The sequence below is a fragment of the Psittacula echo genome (genome assembly GCF_963264785.1).
Source record: "Psittacula echo genome assembly, chromosome: 6".
In the NCBI taxonomy this organism is placed as follows: Eukaryota; Metazoa; Chordata; class Aves; order Psittaciformes; family Psittacidae; genus Psittacula; species Psittacula echo.
In genome coordinates, this window is record NC_137743.1 from 73,923,148 (window position 1) to 73,943,270 (window position 20,123).

The 20,123-nt window shown below is 39.0% G+C and overlaps 1 protein-coding gene across 1 annotated transcript in view; it reads right to left on the reverse strand.

Moving 5' to 3' along the window:
- LOC308223291 (aldehyde oxidase 2-like) overlaps positions 1-20,123 on the reverse strand; it is a gene marked incomplete at its 3' end in the record, with an annotated part of 44,910 nt that overhangs the window by 12,676 nt on the left and 12,111 nt on the right. The window contains exons 9-24 of the mRNA XM_080622049.1: positions 19,547-19,691; positions 18,688-18,780; positions 17,292-17,443; positions 16,506-16,599; positions 15,372-15,481; positions 11,368-11,552; positions 10,936-11,098; positions 10,656-10,748; positions 9,096-9,265; positions 8,530-8,641; positions 7,496-7,615; positions 6,672-6,768; positions 3,952-4,076; positions 2,886-3,019; positions 2,097-2,184; positions 536-622 (exon numbers count right to left, since the gene is read on the reverse strand). Of these exons, the coding sequence (XP_080478175.1) occupies positions 536-622; positions 2,097-2,184; positions 2,886-3,019; positions 3,952-4,076; positions 6,672-6,768; positions 7,496-7,615; positions 8,530-8,641; positions 9,096-9,265; positions 10,656-10,748; positions 10,936-11,098; positions 11,368-11,552; positions 15,372-15,481; positions 16,506-16,599; positions 17,292-17,443; positions 18,688-18,780; positions 19,547-19,691 (1,968 nt within the window). The remainder of the gene's footprint in view (positions 1-535; positions 623-2,096; positions 2,185-2,885; positions 3,020-3,951; positions 4,077-6,671; positions 6,769-7,495; positions 7,616-8,529; positions 8,642-9,095; positions 9,266-10,655; positions 10,749-10,935; positions 11,099-11,367; positions 11,553-15,371; positions 15,482-16,505; positions 16,600-17,291; positions 17,444-18,687; positions 18,781-19,546; positions 19,692-20,123) is intronic.

Here is a 20,123-nt window from a genome sequence, read left to right on the forward strand (position 1 = left end):
TTGTTCAAATGGCTTAATTTCCTCTAAAAAGACTGAAACTTGTGAAAGACACTCAAGACACAAAAGAGAAATAATTACTTCAAGGGAGAGTAGAACTATACTTTGAAGGCCTGTTTTTCTGCTGGTTTTTACACCAATTTAAGTAAAGAAACTGTGTTTGAATCAAAGAAACTGCATTTAACTTACAGGAATGACAATAGTGTGAGAATTACTGAGGGAAAAATCAGACCTTCAGTTTTGGAGAAGGAGTAACTTTATGACAATAGGCTCTGTAATAAAACTTACTGTCTCCTTCACTGAACTTTTAAATCTGATTTTTCTATGTCCAGTATCACCTAACAGGAAATATTGTACCCCCTTAATGATATTCTGTAATCAGTCTCTGGGCCACAGATGCATTTTTACTTCAGGAAGATGGGAGTTGTACTTAACAAGAATAGACATGTTCTTAATAAAAAGATACTGCAGCAAAGAGCTGTTACTTTCTTTTTGTGACCAGTTCAGTCAGTGTAAGTGATATCAGTGAAGGACTTACCAGTTCAGATTCGTCTTTTGTACAGCCACCATTTATATAGCACTGAAAATCGGCAGCTATGATTCTACCATCATTCATGAATCCAACCTGTAATATATCAACCAATGTGTTAGTGGTCGTTTCTCTCATGAATTTCAAACTTCTATTTATAAATAGGCTAACTGGTTAACAAATACCAGCATGGATTTGGAAAACTGGAAAAATTACCAGCATGGATTTCTGTCTATAGGATGGTATCAGTTTGGATCTGAATACGCAAACCAAGAGTAAAATACATATAAACCCCACAAATCATCAGAATACCTCAGCTACCCACAAAGCTATTCTACATAGACATCGTCTATATTCAGGATCTGAAAAGCTGTTTACCGCTGTTTTCTGTATGAACAGAGACCAGAAAGAGGATGACGATATCACTAAAGAAAATTTTAACTATTATTATGTCTATTCTACTTCCTGAAGTATCCCTTTTGTAATCATCTTTCATCCTGATGATTTCATCACCTATACAACATAAGAACATGAACCAATGGTGCATATATTTTGCAGATTACATGTTCAGAAATAACTACCAAATTTGATTGAATTCTAGTTGTGGTTCCTTCCTCTTCAATTTATTTTTTCTTTAAATGTAATGTATGGGTTTCTTTTTTTACTAGTTTATGTAATAATATTTAAAGGGGAACAATCATAGAAAATTGTAAAATAACTGGAGACCAACTTGTTAAATTATGTAAACTGATGCAGCTCCATCAGGATTAAGGATAGGAAAATAAGAAATACTGAATATTATTGCTGGCTAAATCCTGCATACCTACATGGATAGGAGAAAAGATGGGACTGATGGGGAGAGTGGTTTTTGCTTAATGTAGTTAAGCAATTCATGCAGTTTTTTGCAGTTATTGCACTTAAGTAAAGGAAAGGTTAGGGTTGGCGTTACAGAAACAGTCATCAGCCAAACTCTACAGCTCATGCAAGAGCTATGGGAACTGGAAAACCAATCCTCAGCCTTCTTTACCCAAACCATACTGAACTCTAAACCCTGTCCTGGAGGCTTTTAGTGTGGTTAAATCATATACCAACACTAAAGAGAAGATTTTTGCCCCTGCTACTAGCAGTTGCCAAACTGACTTCAGTGTTGGCATTGTTTACCCAGTTATTTTTAATGTAAGGATTCAGAAGTCAAAAGGAAGAGTTTTGCTACCAGCTGAATCTTGCATTACCTTGCAGGGCTGGCTTCATATCTGAGAAGTGGCTTGTATTCAATTCTGATTTACATGGGGTATGGCTGATGTTAGCAGTATTTTCAAGAAAAAGGATGGGTGTTTACGCTTTTTCTGGATATTGCCTGGGTTGTAGGAATACGGTGATAGCTGTTGGTTTGATTCATAGCATTTGTCAGGGTGCTCTTAGGACTGGAGCAAAGTTGGTGCTCAGTTAGGATTTCAGATGAGGAGGAATTTGGTTTCTTACTGCATCTTGTTAGTCAGTGAAATTATGCTGATTTGCCTCAGAATAAATTATTACCCAGTAGTCGAGCAAAATATCTTCTCTCACTCACTTTATATTTTCCAAAGAAAGGGTGCCGTCCACCAGTGATTAACATATCCAGATTTCTTTCAAGGGCAAAACGAACTGGATGCCCAGTCCTAAAGTGAACACAAAAAAATCCACCTTTCTTATAGCCTATGCATGCAGATTGCAAATAACACTACATGTACATGGCCAGACTCCTAGTGGTGGCAATAAATCAGTCAGTTTTAGTTTCTTATTAAACTTGTTAAACTTATTAAACTTTCACCATGCCTGAGTTTAGGCTGGTTCAGCAGATTTTTAATTTTTTTTTTATTTTCCCTTCAAAAACAAAGTAGAAAAAATGACCTTTTCAGCAGTTTCTCTTTAGCTTCTCAACAGGGAGATGGAAGTTCTATGAAGCAGGCACAGGACATGGCAAGTAAGCCAGAGTAAAGGAGAGCTGTGACACAAAGGGCTCATGTGAGCACACCTATGTATTGGGGTAAAAAATCCCTTTCACTGAATATCTGGAGTGAAATTCAAGCCACTGTGCCTGGGAAAAGCTTGATTTTTGGGGATTTGTGCAGCTCAGCCCTGAGAGAAACTCCCTCCTTGCCTTTTTTTTTTGGCTCTCAAATACTAAGTGAACACTATTACCAAAAGCCCAGAGAACTTTCAAGCCTCTACCCAAGATGTACTGCCAAAGAGATGAAAAAAGATGATGTCATCAAGATAACCCCCAGGTACGGTTCAGGACTGAAGTTCCTTTTTCATTCAGTCTTGTCATCTTTAATTTGTTTTAGTTAAATCATTCATTTGATGAAAATCAACTTACTTGTTGGCTGCCACTGCTGCAACTACAGCAAAAAGTGAAGGTTTAGTAATCTTCCCACCGAATGCTCCACCAACACGTTTCACATGGCACATAATTTTATTGGACTGGAGGTTTAAAGCTGAAGCCACTAATTCCTGCAAAAGTGAATATCCAGGATTTTACTGAGAATTGTTACCTGCCAAAGTATATTAAAAATGCCTATTCTCTATGGCTAACCATATACTAAAAGCTAACAGGTTTAAGAACCCTGGGCAGAAAACTAGAGTTGCTATAGAAAGAAAGAAACAAACAAAAGATTTCAAATAGGTAAAGATGCTGGTGAAAGCACAATCTGGTCTTTACAGAATAGTGAAAATGTAACAATAGGTCCATAAACCAATTTGATTATCTAATGCCAGATACGATAATCTCTAGAACTGCAAGTTTCAGCTGTAGCTGGAGAGAAAGTATCCACTAAAATATCAAGCTGAGTGGAACAGAGTGAAACATGTAGGAATTAACATACATTCTTTGAAGCTATTATTTTCTACAGGCCTACAATCCAATTCTAATGTTCGCTAGGACCTATTAACCTTTTTTTTTCCCCTGAACTTCATATGATTTGCATGTTGTTATTATTTACTTATTTATTTTTTATGATTTACACATAATTATAACCCCATCATCATCAATGTAACTACTCATGAGCAATGCAACTTGTCTGAGTACTCTTTCTAAAGCTGAAGACACTCACTGCTGCCAAAATGTGATTGACCAGGATTGCACTGAAAGTTCTCATTGATTTTAGGAGGATTTGGCCAATATGTCTATGAAAGAATTAGTCTTTTTTCAATGAGAAAACTACAGCCATATTATCTATCCAAGATACCCTTTGTTCATCCCATAGTAATACTGCTCATTTGTGTCTGCACTGCATTGGATAATACAGATAGCACAAGACCTGCTTGTGCAGGAAGCTAGTTCCATCAAGCTTCATCATCAGTAGTCAGGCCATTTATTTTCATAAAAAGATCAAAATCAATTAATCTAAAGGTAAGAAACAAGTATCATTAATACTTTGCTTTACCTGTACATCTGTTACATGCTGAGTTGACACATACACGTCCATTTCTTTATCCTCCACCCTTGGAATAACAAGCACACTATTTGTTTCCAGGTAAAAATGTTCCTGTCCTCCTGTATGCAATTCACCTGTTATGTATATAATTATGGGAAAATCTAAGCTTGGTTTCAAATGAGCTGCAAGGAAATCTGTATTTGCCCATATACACATATGTACATATGGCATAGAAAAAAATTGTCATAGAAGAAAAAGAGAGAAAAATAGTTGAGCTTTTTTTGTAGCTTGTTTCACTTTATTCTGTGTTCTGCATATTTGTTTGTTTTAATTTATTTATAACTTAGGTTTAAACCTAAGGACTAGGTGATTGAATATTTTCCTCTTTAGTTATTATTTTTCTGTTTATTAAGCGGAAAATATTCAATCACCTAATCCCTGTATAGCTTTCCCTCCCCACACCCCTGAGAAGATCAGTAGCAATTTAATATTTTGTGCTTTTTAATTTTTTCAGAGGTTACATCTCTTCTACTATAATAGGATTATAATGTCTTCTTTTGAATCATGCTCTGAGGAAAAATACAGCTTTCCTCTTCCTTTCTTACCATTTTCTACCTTCTTTCCATCAATATGCCCTTCTCTTACTACATTTTTTCTACCTATTTCTACTCAACACTTTATTTTTTTACCATTTTCTCCTTAGAGAGAGGGAAATCTGTCAGCACAGTGTAAAAGCTAATTCTGTAAATTCTCTGTGTAACCTTAACTTTATGCCATTCTTTGGTCTGACAATATTTCCCTAGCAGTTATTTTTGAAACATATGTTCATGGAGAAGTAGTAGGAATTAGAACTGAAGCCACTAGAGGGTGACATGACATGATGGGAACAGTTGGAGAAAGTCCAAAGGAGAGCAGAGGAGACTGACAGAACTGAAGGGGCTCAGCGCAAAAAAGTGAAGGAAGGCATGAATCTTCAAATCAATCCTGCAAAGAGGAAAAGTACAGTCTGTGCTTCGTAGTCACAGTAAAGAGAACAAGAAGCACATTACTACTTACATTGCAGCAAATTGTTAGCAATGAGGACAGTCCTTCTACTGATAGGATTGGTGAAGCACTGGAAAAAATTGACTGGGGAGAATGCAGAGACTCCATGCTCACAGGTCTCCAAGAACTGAAATAAATCTGATCGTCCTTTCAAACATGATAGAATTGATGTTGGAAAAAGACAAAGGGGCAGGAGGGTCTGCTACATTCCCTTCTGTGATCACGGAGGTGTTAATTCATGTGTAGTTAGTGTTCAATTAAGAGAAAAACTCAGCTGCAGAAATTTAGGGAATGATAGTAGCAGAAAGTAGGTGTGATAATACATGTCTTGAGACGACAATTGGAAAAGGACATGAACAGGACACGTGAGTTGTCTAAGCATTTATAAGGTGTTCACTTATAAATCTCAGAACTGCATTTAAGTGTTAGAAAAAGAGAATTAGGGGAAGTATTAAAACTGGCCAAGGCAATGTTAAGAGAAACAGATCTTGGTATCATATACCTTAATTTTAGTAAGGCTTTTACACTGTCCCACAGACTACTCTTATAAACAAATTTAGAAGTACAGTCCAAATAAAATCAGGGATATCACTGGTTGAAAACTGCACTCGGAAAGGAGTTTGCAGACTGGCTGTCAAGCTGCAAAGAAGATGCACATAGAATCATAGAAGAGTCATTCCTGGGACTAATATTACCCCATGGTTGCTTTAATAACTAATAATTAAACTACAAATAATATCAAACTAGAAAGGGATGCAAGCCCTTTAAAGGACAGATTGAGATTTGAAAGTGGTTTTTCTACACTGGAAAATGGCCTGAAGTCAATGCCATGAAGTTCACTATGGGTTAAGTGCCTGTACTTTAGATAGCACTATTGAACAAGATCTAAAGCAGGGATTACAGAGCAGCACAATTTGACTGTACATCCAGTGGATAACACCGCAGCAACCCTAATCTTATTCTGTGATACTAATGTTATATGGAATTTCTGAGAGACGCCACTTGGCATTGGTGAAACCTAATCTGAAGTATTACCATAGTGAAGTCAGATATAGTGAAATTACAGATAATGGAGAAGTGAGTAGTGACAATGATAAAGGTTAGCAGATGTGATCTATGGGGAAAATATAAGGACTCTGTAAGGACTGTTTAGGGTGAACCTTCACAGTTTGCAGGAAGAGAGATTCAGACTACTGATTAGGAAAAATGTATTATAAGGACAGTTAAATTCTAGAACTAACTACAATAGGAGCTTCTGGAATATTCTTCATTGATACTTCTTAAACACGGGTCTTGTACTTATGCAGAGAGTATACTCTGGGACAACTGGATCACATTTGCTATTTGAAGATGGTAAAACTGTTGACTGTAGAAGTTTATTCTGATCCCCTTGTTTCTCGGATTACCCCTAAATCAAGCAGTCAGTTTAAAATGGGATAAGTTAAATTAGCCAACACCCATAAACAAAGCCTTATTTAGCTATAATGTTTAGTCAACATGAGCTAGCAGGTGTTAGTGAACTTCATTTAAATGTGAACATTTTATCTCCATTCCCAGTGAATGGGAAAAAAATAACCACAGAGGGTTTTTTGTTTGTTTTGTTTTTTCCAGCGACCAGCTGGAAATAGATTCTGGACTAGCATAACTCTCCTCCCCTTGCCTGATGCACTATATATATGAACTACCTTCTATGATTTCATCAGCAGACTTGAATCCTTTCTCAATATCTCCTTTTTCTATTTTCCTTTCTTCAGTAATGTATGAATTATGTTTTATTGCATCCTGCAGCAAGAAAAAAAAACCATCCACAAACAGAATGTTAATTGTAAATCAGAAAGTCATATGATTTTTATATAGCACAATCTTTCATATGATCCTTTTTCAGATAGACAAGCAGTTGTAACTAAGTATTAGGAAGCCCAGGAGAGTCATTCCACCATCAGAGAGCTTCTGTTTATTTAATTTTTTGTAGTTCATGTAATTCTCTTCTTCCCCCAGATTAGAAATACTACATGTCTGTTAATGGAATTCAGAGCTGTTGAAAATATTTCAGAATCAGACTGCTTGCTACTCAAAACCTGCCAGACTTGAAAATTTTCAGAACTTGGGTGCAGGATGTGTGATTCTAGAACTTCTGCAAATATAAGATCTCAAATTTAGTTCTATACTCACCTATTCCTGCTGGGAATTTGGCTCCTGGAGGCATGGAATTGCTCGCTTAAAACTTTCTGAATATTCTTTAGCAATTTTGTCCTAGATCTAAAAAGACCAGTCTCTGATATACTGGATGAATAAGAACCTAGTAAGATTTTTTTGTTTCCAGAATCAAAACTTTGGACTCAATTTATAAACTTTCTGCACTTCAGAACCAATAAAGTCATATCTCATACCAAAATAGAAGGAAAAAAAGAAAACTTCAAAGGATGGCAAAGCTTTGTGTAAGGAGGTAAACAGCTAGTGAGGTAACTTAAGACCTTTATCAGATGTGGAAGAGGAGATAGATTGTTACCTCAATGGTCAGAACTGGCTCAAGATCTTCATACACTATCTTCACTTTCTCAGCCCCACACTTTGCCTGAGTCAGTGACTCTGCAACCACAGCACAGATTATCTGACCAACACAAATCACCTGCAACACACCAATGTATTACCCATGTTAAAAAACACAGAGTGGTTAAGTTCCAGTACAGAGAGTGTTTTGTGGAAATAGATTCTGCTCAAATGTCACTTTTATATTCTGTTTCTCTAAGAATACAATTCCTGTGCAGACTTGCCTTCATTAGATGAGAAGTCTAACAGCATCTTTCATCTGCTGCAACATTTTTAGCATTAGAAATCCTGGCATTAGTAGCCATGAACATTTCCCCTGTGTTTATCCTTGGCCAGATACTGTGCCAAGTAACAACCTGTCTGGCACTGACCGCTTTTCCTTGCCTATACTCAGAAATTAAAGAAACCCATACAAGAAGGACTAGAGATGTAAGGGCAATGCTTTAGGAATTATGCCTGTTCCACTGCAAATACCCTTCAACGGTGTCACTTGTGATGGATACAGCCTGAGGCCTGGGACATTCTGTACAGTCACACTGGCTGCATAGATCCTATAAATTTCTTAGCTCTGCTGATGCTCAACAAAAAGAAACAGTGTTGTCTCCCATTGCTATGTTTTAGTGTTTAATCTGGCAATTAATTTCATGTTGGTTCTAGCTAGGCAATTCTTATTTTATTTGTTTCATCTTTGAAATAATCTCAAATGCCATGGCTATTTTGTACTTTCTCAGAATCCATTACAATAACTTGCTTATCAGCCCTTACGGGATCATGGCTGCCTTATTTAAATCCCAAGTTATTTAAGGGAGTTTTTCCTTTCTCTCTCACTGGGGAATGGTAATTCTGTTCAGCCCAGTCTGGCTGGCACTGCATTAATAGCTCTTGCACTTCATTTCATTTCATTGCAATAAGATGATACTTGCAAACTCACTTTCCTTTTTTGTAAATAACTAAAGCAAAAGGCCCAGACACTCCTCCAGAAGCAAGAAATACCTTATCTTCTGCATATGCTTGCTCATCCTTGCCATTTTCCCCTGGAATATCTCTTGCTGTCACAACATCAACCACTCCTGGCACCTGAAGGGCTTCTGATGCATCAATTGATCTGGAAAGTAGAATATGCAAATGAATTAGTACAGTACATGGTGCAATTATCTCCAATAAAAGTAATTCAGTGAACTTCAGGAGATAAACATAATTCACCTGGTATTCTCACCACAGACCTCTACATAGAGAAAAAAGTGTAAAAGTCTTGATTAGCATGTTGAGAAAAAATAAACTGAACGCATCTGTGTATGCATGGCATAGAACAGCTCTTCACATTCTAGCTCCAGTACATACAAAATCTAAGAATATATCTTCTTTCTACATTTTTTGTATTAAAAGGAATGAATGCATTAATATGGACTCTTCTATCCATATCTAACACTATTTAAAGCTCACAGTAAAGAAATCCTTACCTCATTTGTAATACATAAGTCATAATACTGTCATATCAGACAATAAGAATAGAAAGCACTTGTTAACATACTTACATGCTTATAGTTTTTCTTACTTACATAATCTTTGCATGGGCTTTAATACTGGTGACCACAGCCAGTGAAAGTTCGCCATCCACTGGACGAATGTCATCAATGTAAACTGCTTCACCAGTGGCATGCTTAATACCAGACTGGTGCATGATGGGACGGCCCACAGGATCTTGTGGAGACTGTCCTGGGTCAACATCCTGCAGAATAAGACCATATTATCTGCGAGCCAGAACAGCAATTACTGAAAGCTTTACTCAGACATCTTCAGAGTATATTTTGTGATCATAAAATCCATGTGGAAATCATCTAGAATTCATGACAATATTTGCGGGACACATTATAAAGGGCTAATTCTAGTTTTAGAATTTGTGCTATGTTGGTACCACAGTGCCCTGACAGAGGTCTGAGAGATATACCACATTAGATACCATTCACATCTCTATTAATGGCACTCTCTTCTGCAGAAATATTGCACCAAATAAATAGGGGGGGAAACTGAGAAAAACAATGGTAAAAGGGACAAAATTACTAGTTCATGCGGTGGAACCACAGCAGACAAAGGTGAACTAAAATCTTCTGGATCTTACAGCTAGTCTGTCTGCTGGGTCCATACTGCTTCTGATAGCATTCTTGTGCAACCCACACTTTAACAGACCTCAGCATCACCGCCGCTTCAAACAACCCTATTGCACATTGTTTACTTTGGAGAAAACATATCTGAATTAAGAATTATATTCAGTGATCACTCTAATTCCTTCTTGCCTATCTTCCTTAAGAGACAGGTAAATTAATATTCTGACCAGCATTGACAAGACTAAAAAATGGTTTAATCCATGTGTTTGCTAGTTAAATTCAAAGACAGCCTGGAATTGAAAGCATTTCAGACACACTTAATGATAACACAGCTTTGGTGCTCTCTGTTGTTGAATTGCTGACAGTCTGTTTCAGGTTAATGTGAACTATTATCAGGGATGCTGAACATCTTGCAACAGTTACGTTTTGTTTGAGCTCTTACTGAATTTCTTAAAGGAAAACAAGACAATTTTTTGGCTGATGCTTAGAAGTTTTTGTTGGAAAACTGATAAGAAAAATTTGATTTTAAAAATTTTTCCATTTTGCAACAAAAAGAAAAGTTGAAAATTTTTGATGAAAATTATTATTTTTTTTTTTAATAAAAATCTTCTACTGAAAATACTTTTTCGCAACCACCTTTCATACTGTGGCTTTTCAAATAAATCTTTAAGGCTGGAACAGTCACAGAGAAGCTGCAGTAGGTTATTCCGTTTGTACTGAGGCCCATTGCACAGTTAAACTAAATTCCCCTGAGCTCTTGCATAGCTGGAAGCTGTGCTCTTGTTTCAGCTGTGTCAGGACAGCCTGATACTGCAGAACACCTTGACAGCAATGAGTGCACCTGCACCCTGAAAGACAGGAAATCTATAAAAATATTAAAGATTTCTCACAGGGTCAACTGTTTCAGCAGTTTCACATTAGAATTAGTAGAGACTTTGGAGTGAAAAAATAGAAGGGCAAAATACTCATTAAAACAGAGGGTCTGTGGCAGTTCTAGCTACAAACACACCTCACCTGATAGATTTGGACACCCTGGGGAACACCACTTTGTAGCAATCCCAAAGCACTCATCTTCTCCTGTGAGAGCTCAGCATACCTGAAGGGATACTGAAAGGAAGGTCAAAGCAGTGTTGGCAGCCCCTTATTTCTAAAATGTAAGTTTTACCCTCATGTATTTTGAAGTAAAGCTTAGCACGTTTACTCTTCCCTCTCAGACCCCTTAATCTTCCAAAAAGCAGGGTCTTCCTGCAGATTGTACGCTGATGTGGGTATGCAATTTTTGTCCAATCCTTACCATCTGATATAAACCATGTAACACTTCCAGGTAAAATCTGAAAAGGAAGCTGACAAGCAGAGTTCTTCTATATTCCACTTTTCCACCCTGAGCTGATGGAGGGAGAAAAATTTCCTCCAGCACCAGTCTGCAAGCTTCATTCAGCATCTGATCATTCCATTGTCTGGTAGAAAAACAGACTAACATGAGCACACACTTCTTCAAAATTAACAGGCAGTTAAAGCTATTGTAAAGTATGTGGGAAGTTATAAGTGAATCAGCAGAAGTTATATCAAGAAATAACCTATTGTTAGGGAGGACAGGTCAAATACAGATTGTGAGAGTCTATGATGGGTTCCACCTGGCAGAATTTCCACTGGCAGAATCAAACAGAGCCCATGCACCATACCATGACTCCTGCACTTTGCTTAAATGCATTACAATATCCAATACCTTCCTATGAGCTTCTTGCAGGACTTTCTGGCACTGATCGTGGTTGAGCCGATGCCTCCATACAAAATACTCAGATCTACAATGGTATCTGTGCCTGGATTGAAGAGGACTCTCATTCCAGAATTCACTATGGAAAAAGCATTTTTCTGACTTTCAGCCTGCCTGAAGGCTGAAATAAAGTCATCCTAATGGAGAAAATAAAAGGAAGAAAAATTCCATCAATGGCAGAAACTGACTGAAAGAAAACAAACCTACTATTCCTTATATTCTGATTTTTAGCATTGTCCAAATAAAGCAACATTTTAAAGAACACTTGCTACAATTACTGGTTCAGGTAAACTTTTTTATTTATTTGTCTTGAAGTATTAAGCTTATCATAGACAGACATACTAAGAGGGGACATTATTTGAGGTTATCTACATGTAAGAAAACATGCCAAATTTTATCAGTGGTTTAATGACTTCAGAGTGCTGGAAGAGCAGTCCTCGTATAAGCTACTTCATATATGGCTGATATGATCTCTGTAATTCCAGCTTAGAAAATTGTGGTTTCTTCTCCAGGACATGGAGGCCCCATTGTGCTAAGGAACCTTATTTTGTGAAGATTTTACACTCAAGAAATTTTATATTTTATGCTACGGTAATGACATTTACTGAGGGAGGCACTAGAAGCAGCTGGGGTTTCTATTGTCAGAAATGTTTTGTTCTGGGGACAAATTCATGTATTTTAAAAGAAAAAATAATAGCAATTTCTTTCATGATCAGGCACAAATGAGACCCTTGAAGAACTGTAGCCCCAGAAAGAAACTTGATTGAGACTGCCACAAAACTTTTAAAGTAGGGGTTAGCAGATAAGATCTGTTACTATGAGTATGTGATATTCTCATGACAAGTGTAAAACCCAGGATTACATGTTTTACAGTGGGTCTTGTCAGAGATGGAAAATCCATTCAACAGGATTTAGATTGCTTCACTGAAGCAATGTTCACAACAAGCTACCCAAAACGAAAAGCCAGCAGCTGACAGGAGCAAGAGGGAAAACTAACAGCCAGGGTTCCATCTGCACTTTCTTTTGACAAGTCTTGCAAAAGAAGTGTGCATGTGCCTTTTCATTGTGTCAGCAGTTAATCAAAAAGGCAATTCAGGACAAAAGTGAGTGGCAGAAGCAGCCTCTTCCCAAAACAGTGTTAATTTCCTCTGGTGAGGCTGCTTAATCTTGTATGTTATTCCATTAGATGGTTGACAGATAATCTTCCTGCTCTTTGAAGTGACTTTCTGAATTTGCTAGCAGTGCTGTTTTCTTCTGTTCATTTTGTTGTCTCCACCTTTGCTGTTCTTCGATGCAACTCTTTCTCTCTGAAAGGTAAGACTCTGAAATACCCTCTGTGATAGCCTTTGTTCTGTGGCACAGCTTGTCACTGGACAAAGCAGGTTGGGATTTCTTCTTTTACTTTGTGGAGGGAACTAGCCCATTCCTCCTTAATTTTCTCTTCCAGGCTGCTTGTCTCTCAAATCACCACTAAGGCTCAAAGTTTCTGGGCAGCAGAAGCACTGTTGCTGCTGCCAACACAAGATGATGCTTTTGTAGGCTTTGAGCTCATAGGAATCTCGTTTTTCATGGGAAACCTGCCATGGACAGAAGCACTTTTCCAGCATGAGGCCACCTAGGTTTAGTATGTGGGATTGCAGTAGGCAGCTACTCTGGGGACAGACCCTCTGATGTCAAGGTTGGCAGACTCCTGTGGTCACTCCCTCACTGACTTCAATCACAACACACTAGCTTGTAGCTTGCTCTTCCTCTACTTGCCCCGTACTCTTCCTCACATCTGCTAGAGAGGTACCCTAGAACATAGTAACAATGACACCCTTTCTTCTGCCCCTAGCACCCTAAAACCACATACTGCCACCTTTGGTCACAGTAATTAGGACCTTATTTTGCCAGTAGTTGCAAGGACAGCTCAGGACTCTTCAGTGTAAATTGCTAATTAGTTAGTGAGAAGAGGCCAGAAATGAGCATTATTGCTGAAAACTGTGTGACAATATGGCGCTTTTCCTCAAAATATTCAGGCAACCCAAATTTCTGTGTCTGGGAGTGGCACAAGTGCATATTTAAAAGTAGAGAAAAAATAGTAAGAGGCCCAAAGACGTAGAAGAAGTGGAAGAGGTGATGGATAGATGCTATAACTTTCTTAATTACTTCCAAAGCAGTAGTAAGCTGCTTCTTCAATGCCTTCTGAAAATAATGAAAGTATTCATAGAATCATAGAATCATAGAATAGTTAGGGTTGGAAAGGACCTTAAGATCATCTAGTTCCAACCCCTCTGACATGGGCAGGGACACCCCACACTAAACCATTGAACACCGCCAAGGATGGAGCATTCACAACCTCCCTGGGCAACCCATTCCAGTGCCTCATCACCCTAACAATAAAGAATTTCTTCCTTATATCCAATCTAAACTTCCCCTGTTTAAGTTTGAACCCATTACCCCTTGTCCTGTCACTACAGTCCCTGATGAAGAGTCCCTCCCCAGCATCCTTGTAGGCCCCCTTCAGATACTGGAAGGCTGCTATGAGGTCTCCACGCAGCCTTCTCTTCTCCAGGCTGAACAGCCCCAACTTTCTCAGCCTATCTTCATATGGGAGGTGCTCCAGTCCCCTGATCATCCTCGTGGCCCTCCTCTGGACTTGTTCCAACAGTTCCACGTCCTTTTTATGTTGAGGACACCAGAACTGCACACAATACTCCAAGTGAGGTCTCACGAGAGCAGAGTAGAGGGGCAGGATCACCTCCTTCGACCTGCTGGTCACACTCCTCCTGATGCAGCCCAGGATACAGTTGGCTTTCTGGGCTGCGAGCGCACACTGAAGGTGGCTCATGTTAAGTTTCTCATCAATCAACACCCCCAAGTCCTTCTCTGCAGGGCTGCTCTGAATCTCTTCTCTGCCCAACCTGTAGCTGTACCTGAGATTGCTCCGACCCAGGTGTAGGACCTTGCACTTGGCATGGTTAAACTTCATAAGGTTGGCATCAGCCCACCTCACAAGCGTGTCGAGGTCCCTCTGGATGGCATCCCTTCCCTCCGGCGTATCAACCAAACCACACAGCTTGGTGTCATCGGCGAACTTGCTGAGGGCGCGCTCAATCCCACTGTCCATGTCACTGACAAAGATGTTGAACAAGACCGGTCCCAACACCCATCCCTGAGGGACACCACTCGTTACCGGTCTCCAGCCGGACATCGAGCCATTGACCACAACTCTTTGCGTGCGGCCATCCAGCCAGCTCTTTGTCCACCGAGTGGTCCACCCATCAAATTGATGTCTCTCCAATTCAGAGACAAGGATGTCATGTGGGACAGTGTCGAACACTTTGCACAAGTCCAGGTAGATGACGTCAACTGCTCTGCCCCTGTCCATCAGTTTCGTAGCCCCATCATAGAAGGCCACCAAATTGGTCAGGCAGGATTTCCCCTTAGTGAAGCCATGCTGGCTGTCACCAGCCACCTCCTTGTTTTTCATGTGCCTTAGCATGCCTCCCAGGAGAATCTGCTCCAAGAGTTTGCCAGGCACAGAGGTGAGACTGACTGGTCTGTAATTCCCCGGGTCATCCATTTTCCCCTTCTTGAAAATGGGGGTTATATTTCCCTTTTTCCAGTCGTCGGGAACTTTACCTGACTGCCATGATTTTTCAAATATGATGGCCAGTGGCTTAGCAACTTCATTCGCCAGCTCCTTCAGGACCCGCGGATGGATGTTGTCAGGTCCCATGGACTTGTGTACGTTTAGGTTTTTAAGATGGTCTCTAACCAGATCCTCTCCTACAGTGGGCCTAGGGTCTTCATTCTCACAGTCCCTGCGTTCGCCTTCCAAGACTTGGGTGGTGTGGTCAGAGACTTTGCCAGTGAAGACCGAGGCAAAGAAGTCATTAAGATCCTCAGCCTTCTCCAAATCCTGGTAACTACAGTGGAATTTGAATGAAACCGCTGAAACATCAGGGTCTTACCTTCAGCGAGTATGGGATGAGAACAGAAACAATGACCTCCTTGGCCTTTATGTCTGCATTCTCACAGCCAGCAAGAAACTGATCATTTAAAAGAATCTGTCTTTCACCATCTGTTGGAGAAAACTGTAGTCTGTTATTGAATGTCGAGCAGAAAGGAAACATTTCTGCATTGTAGATTCAAATTTCACTGAATCTGTGCAAAAGAATATATTAAGGGCAATATGGCCTTAGTAGAGTCCATTCCATTCAGGATCTAGCCTTTGAGAAGAAAGGCTAATCTTATGGTACATGTTAAGTGCAATACATTTCCCTATATGGATGCTAAAGATCCACATCAAACATAAAATATGAGTAAATGTATCTTACAAGTGCAATACCATTCAGGAAAACAGTGATTTAAATTCAAATATGGCTATTCTGTTTCTGCTCAAAAGCTTCTAAATCATTAAATCATTAAAGCACAATAAGCTTCTAAGAAATTATCAAGCACTGTACTGAGATGGAGAATCAGCCCTGTATATCTTCAGTTCAAAGATGGTAGAAACTGTCCTAAGATTTTCCAAAGTACCCACAGATTCTATGTGACATGGATGGGACTTGCTTGGTCTTGATTACTGAAGTGTTATTTAAACATGATGCCCATGCATATACATGCACACACATATACACAAAAGTACCAGTGACTTCAAGAGAAGTTTCTAGGTGCATTACCCTAGAGAATTAGACAAAGTTTTTCTTAAAATGAGAGAGACATAAGCAATAAAAGCAAACAGTAGTGGAGTTACAAGATAAAGCTAACCTGTCTGATAAATGGAGCAATATAGCCAGAGGCAGTGCTGAAAGGAGACTTTTCTACCTGTCAGGCCTGCTCACCTCGCTTTCATGAGATTGCTAGATGTTTCCTTTTGTCTTGTGAAACAGAAAGACTGTTTCCTGCTGTCAGACACTTTTTGCCAGTTAAAATGACAGGCAAATACCAAGATAACATTTTCTATTCAGCAACATGTACCATTCTAATTCATCAAGGAAATGCACAGTAGTGTTTCATTTGAAAATTGTTACCTATATCCATATTCTCTGTTGCAGTGTTCTGCCCATCTGGCAAAGATATTTGGCAGGGCGTCCAAAGCTTACCTTCTGATGCCAAGTTGAGGACAGATTTGCCAACTGATAAGATTGGGTTCAAGTCCCATGTTGATCCCCTGCTTACAATGTGTCCTCCTAAAGACTTTAACAAAAAATTAGGTTATTTTTAGGCTTGCCCTTTTTACATGTAACAGGGATCTGTATCATAATCCCATTTTATTCACTTAACGGCCTGTTGGAAGAACATGTATTTGTTTCGTTCAGTCTTAACTGAACTTCTACCTTTGTACTTTTCAATGTGATTTACTTTACTCTTTCTTTTGAAAGTCCTTTCTCATACCATCTCTGTTGAGAGAGACCAGATTTACTTTCTGCCCACTGCCCCCCAAAGAGATGGCCATTCCCTTAGTTGGAGGGAGAAATACAAGGTATTGAGAGAAGGAAATTTTAAAGGAAAATCAGAGACAAGATCAGAGATGCTTAATATATGATGGGTAAACAGCTATGTGTTGATAGTCAAGCTAAAGTATCATTGGCGTACAGCACCTTATAAGAGAACTCCACTTTTCTTTGCTCACCTCTTCCAGTTCTCTGCTCAACCAGTGAGCAGGAATAGCAGGAGTTTCTTTGGTTACAGTTCTCTGGATATTTGAACCTGATATACTAAAGTAGGACTCCCAATTATTTCATACAACTTTTGTAATGTTTTTAACTATTTAGCCTTACGAAGCATGATCCCACCCTCACACAGATTTTCTCCATGTATATGTAAGTGGCATTCACACATACATGTCTGTAGTGCTGGTTTATTTACTGTCAGTGCTAAATACGTACTGCCATGCTCCTGATCTGTTCTCCAGCTAGAGTTCTCAGGTGTTGCAAGACAGCTTGGTAGATTTTTGTTTTCTCCTGTGGAAGTTTTGCGACTGCCTCCATCAGGATGTCTCTGAGCTGGGCCAAGCAGCAGGCAGCTCCTATTACTAGCCCTGAAAAGAAATGAGCTTAAACAGTGAAATCATACGGCCACAATATAAATGCAATATATAGCTTATAAGGCCTTTAAAGATTTGCTTTTGCGCACGGATTTTGTCAGCAGGATGAAAAATAAAACAACACCAAAATGTGTTTTACATTACATGCAATAAGAAATGCAAATATTATTTGCTTATTTAGTGATGGTTCCTAGTATAAACACATACCTGAAGAATATAAATTGCATATTTGCACACACCAATGCACATGTCTTTTCTGTGCTGTGTATCCCCAAAGAAACAAACAGCAGTTTACTCACTAAGATGAAGGATGACTGACTTGTTTGAATCTTCCAAGACTAAGCTGCAAACGTTGATCACACTTCCAGTACTATCAGAGAAGTCACTACTATGAACTTCAGTAAACACTGAAGTAAGCCTGCAGGGAAGTCTTCAAGTGTTGTATAGTGGGTTTTTTTCTGAAAAAAGGGGCCATGTTCTAGAGTAGTCTTTTATTGATGGATCTACTTAAATGCAGAGTTGCACTGATATTAGCACAATAATTTGAAAATATTTATAATTCAGCAATTGCTGTGAATCATAGAACCAGGAGAACATAAGGAGAGAAATCATATCAAAATGTCAGCTTGATTTCCCATGGGGAACATGCTGCATTCATTCTTTTGCTACAGCTGTAGTGCCTCCACTCATGGAGTTGATGCCTCTACCAGACTGGATTCTCGACCAATGGACATTAGTACAGCCCATGTGATGTCAGTGCATCTGTGATAACTTCTATTAGCTGAGAACCCAGATCAGCTGCTCCAAAGAAAATCTTGTGGGTTTTTTTTTTTTATTGGAAATCTATGCCTGAATATTTTGTGTTGAAAAACTAGCTCTAGCCCAAGCTATGGCCTATGGACTTTGTGAGATCAATGGTTGTGATAAAAAGTTGACGGGTGAAAATATAAACCAGAGAAGGCTGACTCAGGGCCTTCCCCTATGCTTGCTGTCTACAGAAATTTGAGATTTGAACGAACACATTCTTGCAGAACAGTTTCATAAATTGTTTATCACCATCCATCATGTCCAGATCACAGGTAAGCTGACATGTTGGTTAAAAGGCTTAGTGAAAAAAAAATCAAAACATTCAACATGAATGAAAGTCAATTGTTCTAACTGCTTCTGGTGTCAAAATACAAAACCCAAGTTCAGTCATCACTGCTTGTACCATCAGTAGAGGTAACTTGGAGACTTACCATTATTTGTGCTACTCACAACATGCATTTCTGGAATCCTAACAGGATGGAGAATGACTGGATGATAGGTACCATGGTGAGGTTTTTTGAGTCCTAAAAGGCAAAGCATGATAGTATGACTAGAGATCTGTTTAAGAATTAACCATATTCCTTGACACTGAGACTGAAAACTTCAAAACCACTGTTACCAAGTAGTTTCAAAGTCTTACATTTTTTGTTGTGCAGTATCTTGAATATCACATTTTACTGCTTTTACAAGGCCCACTTCATTCGCTTCTTTCAGGCCAAAGGCTGATCTGAAGTCCTAAGTCCAATATTCTCTTTCCTGACTCTTGTTTCTTTCTCCTCTGAACTGGTTTCTGGTCCTATACTGCATTCATATTTCACCTCTTGCCTCAGAGATTTACACAATTTCACAGCTGCTTCACCATGTTTCTAGCTACTCACTCTACCTTTCCGAAAGAGCTACATAATTTCTGTGCTTCCTTTTTTCTCTTCTTGTGCAATCTTTTAAAAAAACCTGTTCCCAAACTAATTTATACATCTAGTAACTAGATTATCTCGTGACCTCTCTTCTTGTAAATCTCAGGCTTTCTATGGTAGTCCTCTTTACTGTGCAGTGGCTGCTTTTAGAGGCTGATCTGATGACAACTGAGAGCTTTCCATTCATGTGAAAGAGTCTGAAGCTTTTAGACATAAGATGTTTGCCATTTTGACACTTCACCAAGTACTGCACCATGGGAGTGTATTACTAAACAAATGCCGAACCCTTTTTAGGATCCCCAGAAGATAAAATGGAAGATTATGTGCCTACTGCATAATATAACCCCTGGGTCAAAAATCTTTTATCCTTCCATACCCACACTGGTGTTCCCCACAACCAAGGGTGCCTTTGGATACTTGGCTTTCAGCTCCAGAAGCTCCTTCAGGCTAGGGGGAGAAATCCATGTTGTTCTCTTGCCACAGAAAACCAAAGTTGTTTTTTGCTGCTCTTGAGCCATTTTCTGTCACGGAAATGAGAAAGATTTGGTAATTTTGACTAATATAAATATAAACCACCACATTGCTAAGTAGGACACTGTGTCATGATAGACAGCGAGACGTTCATGAGGCTTTTCATCTGAGGTTCCTGTAGTGCTGTACAATTCTGAGCTTTTATCATAACTGTATTATTGCTCAAGAAAATGAGATAAGAATGAACTAAATGACTTTGTAAGAGACAGACTAAATGAGTGGTAGGAAACAATTAGTCTTACGTTTTCCTTTCTCCTGCTCTGATGATCCTGAAAGACTCCCTTTGACTATGATATAAACAATAAAACAATATGACTGGACTTTGTGGGAAATGAGGATGCCAAAATCTCACTGCATATGTGATAGAATGTAAGAAGTCCATTCTCTTAGTCAGGGAGATCACTGCACCCCCATTTGCTGAG